Source organism: Lontra canadensis, unplaced genomic scaffold (assembly GCF_010015895.1).
Source record: "Lontra canadensis isolate GAN:19392208 unplaced genomic scaffold, GSC_riverotter_1.0 scaffold12, whole genome shotgun sequence".
NCBI classification, from domain to species: domain Eukaryota; kingdom Metazoa; phylum Chordata; class Mammalia; order Carnivora; family Mustelidae; genus Lontra; species Lontra canadensis.
Window position 1 is genome coordinate 5682423 of NW_022631006.1, and position 5675 is coordinate 5688097.

General features: G+C 50.5%; 1 protein-coding gene across 1 annotated transcript; it reads left to right on the plus strand.

The window, feature by feature from the left end:
* The first annotated feature begins 2185 nt into the window (after window positions 1-2185).
* LOC116866989 (granzyme B-like) lies at window positions 2186-5450 on the plus strand. Its single transcript, XM_032856225.1, has 5 exons — window positions 2186-2377; window positions 3385-3532; window positions 3982-4117; window positions 4328-4588; window positions 5168-5450. Exons 1-5 carry the CDS (start codon window positions 2317-2319, stop codon window positions 5336-5338), a joined length of 777 nt encoding a protein of 258 aa, XP_032712116.1. The 5' UTR covers window positions 2186-2316; the 3' UTR covers window positions 5339-5450.
* Window positions 5451-5675: the final 225 nt, after the last annotated feature.

Genomic DNA, 5675 nt, shown 5'->3' on the forward strand with positions numbered 1-5675 from the left:
CCTTAACTAATTGAGCCACCCAGGTGCCCCAGAAATCAGATAATTGTAGGGGCACTTGGGTGGCACAGTCAGTTAAGCATTGGATTCTTGGTTTTGGCTCAGGTAGTGACCTGAGGGTTGTGAGATCAAGCTCCATACAGCTCGCACACAGCATGGAGTCTCTTTCCCTCTCCCTCTGCCCCTCCCCTCTGCTCTCTTTCTAAAATAAAAATGAAATAAATCTTTTAAAAAAGAGAAATCAGGTAATTTTAATTTTCTCTTTGCTTAAATTGTTTTTCGAATGTCCCAACAATTTTAGAAAATAATTGCTTGCTAATTTTTTAAATAACTAGGAAAGAGAAACTAACAGTCATTAATGGCATGACAAAAATACTTCAGTTACGGGATAAAGTGAGGATAAAACGAAACTATGTTGTATGTACAGTATGATTCCAGGTATTTAAAATGCATTGCTAGAGGTGCCTGGGTGGCTCAGTGGATTAAGTCTCTGCCTTCAGCTCAGGTCATGGTCTCAGGGTCCTGGGATCAAGCCCCACATCGGGCTCCCTGCTCAGCAGGGAGCCTGCCTCCCCACTTCTCTCTGCCTGCCTCTCTACCTACTTGTGATCTCTCTCTGTCAAATTAAAAAAAAACAAACAAACAAAAAACGTTTAAAGTGCATTGCTGGGACTCATGGGTGGCTCAGTTGGTTGAGCACTGGACTCTTAGTTTCAGCTCAAGTTGTAACCTTGGGGTCTTAGGATCAAGACCCACCATGGGCTCCATGCTCAGCTTGGAGACTGCTTGGGATTCTTTCTCCCTCCTCATCTGCTCCTCCCCCTGCTTGGTTGCTCTCTCTCCCTTTCTCTCTCTCTCTCTCTCTCTGTCTCATAAATAAATACATCTTTTTAAAAATAAATACATTGCTTAGGTAACAGTTTGTAGGAGATAGGCAAATAAATGACATTTTTCCTTCCTACTTTCCAAATTTTCTCAATGGACATATATTACCACTATAATCAGAAAGATACCTTATTTTTTAAATGTCCACAACTGGGCAAGCTAGTTTCAAAAAATTAGAGGTTTGATAAATATATTTGATTTGAGAAGGAGGATATTTACACCAGAATTATATATTCTGATAGATAACATTCCTCATAGAAAAACTGTAAAGGACAGAAAATGTAGAGATGGAAACTTGTATCACCAGACTCTACCTACTTAAAGATACTTAGTTGTTCTTTAAACAGAACTGAGCTTAGCTGTTTAGAAACAATGGCCCCTCACATCCAATGGTAGTGAGATCAACAGCAGTTTGCTTAGTAAAAGTTGAGTCTATTATGTGACAAACCTGCTATCTCAGAAGTGTGGCTCTCTGGGCAGAGGCCAGAGAATGCTAAAAGGACAACTCTTGGTCTTTGCTTGCCCGGTGTACTTTCCCACTTCACATGGTATTGACAATCTAGTAATTCGAACTTCTTTTGGAAACCAACCCTTCCCCAGTCATAGTTCAGGACTGAGCCCAGTCTACCCAAAGGAGGAATGACCTAGGCTTCAGTCAACCAGTGGATTCGATGTCTAGGGTCAAGATGGTTCATTAACATAAGCTAAGTGTCAAATACAAGGCATTTGTTAAAAGCATTGACAAAAGACGTGGACTCTATGACTCTGAGCATTTGTAATTTAAAAACAGAGGTTAAAATCCCTAGAAAAGAAGCCAGGGTGATGAAGGGGTTGCCTTATGGATTTAATAAATAGTGGTCACGCTCTCTTACTGTCTTGTGCCTCCCTCTACCATGGCCCTGATCATGCTGGACCCTGGTTGTTGCTATTTCTGTCTCCTCCACCGGACATGCTCTCTGAAGGGCGGAGACACATCTCTGGTACGTTGGATCATTCAGATAAGGAGCCTAAATACACAGCTGCTAAAGAAATCATCCTGATGGACTCAGCACGGAGCTGAGGCAGTGGTGGCCCTGTCACTGGGGACTCAGGTTTCTGGGCTCTAGAAACCCTCCAGGCTGATACCACATCCTCCAGTCCCCACCTTGTACATTCGCTGTCCTGTGCTGGGCTGGAACAAGTGGTCTGCTCTGAGTCAACTTGTGTGCGTTCTGATGTGGTCACAGCAAAATTCTCACACAACCACCCCAAGAACGTCATCAGACAGAGGGGTGGGGGCAGGGAAGCTTTCATAGAAAGCCTTCTAGGATAAATCACCACAAACCAGAGAAGAGTTCAATGTCAGTGAGCCCATCTGCACCCCCTTCCTTTCCTGGGAGCTAAAAGCACAGAGGAAGCGCCAGTAGCCCCGACCTGGGCAGCCTCCTGGGAAAGATGCAGCCACTCCTGCTCCTGCTCCTGCTGGCCTTTCACCTGCCTTCCGGGGCCCAAGCAGGTAAGTGACCACCCCACCCTCCAAGGCCCGACCCCATCCCACAGTGGGCACAGCCCTCCTGACCCTTCTGCACACCCCTGATCCACCTATCCACCAGGAACATTCTGCACCCTGTTGTCATCTTGCCTCCCACTCTCAAGTAGGGTGCTGGGTAAGACACCAGCAGAAATGGCAGAGCAGAAGGCTGGTCTCTAGAAGAGCCAGTGGGTACTGTCCCCTCCCCAGGCTCTGCCTTTGACATCTGGAAATGGAGCTTTCCTAGAAGTACATAGCAGAGGGTGAGAAACTGGAAAAGAGAACATCATAAATCCCCCTGCAGAGGACAGAGCAGACCAGGCTTCCCTGTGGGGTGAGCCAGGTGCTTCCCTCAGCATCTGCTTGGGAGAGAAGCCCAGGCTCAGCAGACCCCACTGGGGGATGGACCATGGTCCCCAGAAGACTGCTGTTACCTTGGCTCTATCCCAAGGCTCCTCATCCCTCTCTCCAACTCTGCTTTTCTTCCCAGGCTGTTAGCGGCTCCCCTCTTTCAAATAGGACCTTGGCAGACCTAAACTCTGCTTTCCCGAATCCTAGCAGCACTGGCTCCATCAGCCTTCATCTGGAGGCTCCCTGGGGAGGCTTGCCCTCACACAGCCAAACAATACTTACCTAGGTATTTACTACATGACCCATGGAAACAGGCCTTGTGAGACAATACCTATATAACTAAACTTAGGCCCTAAACACTGGAGAAGACTTCACAGGATGATAGGGGCCTTAGAAACTCGCTAGAAACAAAGCAAAGTCAAGAGAGGGACTGCTCAGGATCCCCTAGGATGTCTCTGTCCCTACGACAGGTATGTTCCCCTCTGGTCATGTGTAGAAGAAAGATTCACAGACTGAGACGCTGTCTTTTTCCAACACCCAGGGGAGGGAGTGGAGGCCCCTCCCATGCCCTCCCAAATTCGGGCTGTGCCTGTCCGGTGCATTCAGTGGGTACACAGGAACAGAACAGAATTTTCCCTTAGGAGAGATCATCGGGGGACATGAGGCCAAGCCCCACTCCCGGCCTTATATGGCATATCTTAGTATCGGGAATCAGAATACGGGGAAAAAGTGTGGTGGGTTCCTGGTACACAAGAAGTTCGTGCTGACGGCCGCTCACTGCTATGGGAGGTAAGGAGTGACCATGAGCCTACACCGCCCTGAAAACCCTGGCACAGAGCCCTGCCTTCTGCCCCGGGTGCTCTGAGGAACGCATGAGCCGGGAGACTCCTGAAAGAGGGTGAGGGAGGTCAGGTAGGTGGTGGGGAGAGGGGAGGCCGGAGCCAGGTGCATTGCTGGAGTAAGAGAAGAGCTTGGGACCTGCTTTGGCATCAGAATGCAATCTCATCTCATTCACATGTTTCTCTGGGTAACTGACCCCAGTCACCTATGGCTCCAGAAACCTACCTCAGCCACTGAGAAGCAGAAGGCACAGACAGCTCAAACCTGGGAATCTCCTGTTGCCTCAGTTTCCCCATCAATTCCAGCCCTGCCCACCCCAACCGCCACCTGCCCTTCACAGCCCCTGGGCTGTATCCTATGATTCCACACCCCCACACCCCACTCTGCCCTCTGTGTAGCTCCATCCAGGTCACCCTGGGGGCCCACAACATCATGAAACCAGAGACGACCCAGCAGGTCATCTCCGTGAAAACATCCATCCCTCACCCAGACTATGATCCCAAGAACTACTCCAACGACATCATGTTACTGATGGTAAGGAAACCTCCTTGCTGCCCTTGTTTTCCTGGGTCCACACTGGTTCTTCCTCCCACTGGGACCTGTCCTCTCCCTCCTTCCACCCTGGCTTCCTGGCCAGTGTCCCTAGCTCAAGCTCAGGGCAGAGAGAAGACAGTGCAGCCTCATCAGGGTGTCCAGGCCCCGAGGCCACTGGCTGAGCTAGACTCTCTTGCCTCTTCCCAATAGTTGGAGAGAGAGGCCAAGCAGACTGCAGCTGTGAAGCCCCTCCACCTGCCCAGGGACAAGAACCGGGTAAGGCCAAGACAGGTGTGTACTGTGGCCGGCTGGGGGAAGATGGCCACGATAGGCAGGTACCCAGACACTCTGCAGGAGGTGAGGCTGGAAGTGCAGGATGATGGCAAGTGCAAATCCCGCTATCCCAAGCATTACAACCGCACCATTGAGCTGTGCGTGGGGAACCCAGAGGAAAAGAAGTCTTCCTTTCAGGTGAGATTGGGTGTCTGCTTAGCATGGGTCTGGGGACAGGGGTGTTTGGGGAAGACCTGGGATCTGGAGACCCAAGCAGTGATCTTTCTCGTGAGGAAAGGAGGGGGAACAGCCAGAGATGGGGGCACCCAGACCCTCTGCGAGCCTGCTGAGGGTGTAGGATGTATTCAAATGAGGTGCTCCTACAGGATGAATTTGTCGCACTCTGCCCCATGCCGGGCCACCGATGCTAGAAATCTCTGCTCCCTGGGCATGCAGGAGTGAAAACCAGGTGGCACCTCAGAGCTGGTCCCCACCTGGGTTACTGGGCTTGGCCTCTATGCTGAGTGTCAGCCCTGCCCACCCACTTCTGGGTACCTAAACAGGGGAGTGGAGCCTGCAGTCCTTCAGCACAGGACCTGGGACCCAGGGAAGGACAGGGAGCTGCCACCTGGGGTGAAGTGAAGCACTGACAAGGTCCGGCCCTGTCCTGTCCTCCCATCTCCCATGGTGGTCACACAAGACAGTCTTCTCAGAGGGGCTGGGGAGGATGGGGGCAGCAGGAGAACTGATTCACTCCTTCCCTATCTCTGTCCACAGGGGGACTCTGGAGGCCCTCTCGTGTGTAACAATGTGGCCCAGGGCATTGTGTCCTATGGACAAAATGATGGGACACCTCCCCGGGTCTACACCAAAATCTCACCTTTCCTGCCTTGGATAAAGAAAACCATGAAAAGCCTCTACTTGCAGGAGCCAGACTATTTGCTCTAGAGCTGATCCAGAATCACACTGGAAAGGGTGGCAGGGAAGGCAACAGTAATCGAATAAATGTGTCTTACCTGAATGTCAGCCATCAAATAAATGTCTCTTAACTGAATGTGAAGGGCTGGTTTCTTGTTTATTCATTGGCCTTCATTCCCTGGCATCAAATCTGTTCTTACAAGGCCAATGACACAATTCTGCTATTTTCTGCTTCCTCTTCTTCGTCCTCCACCCCTTTCCCCCAACCCCATGCAAAGTTCTTTCCAGCTCCTGCTTACCTACACCTGTCTCTCAGACCCTGCCCTTCTGCCAGGGCCAAAGCTGAGTACCACCAGGAGAAACCATG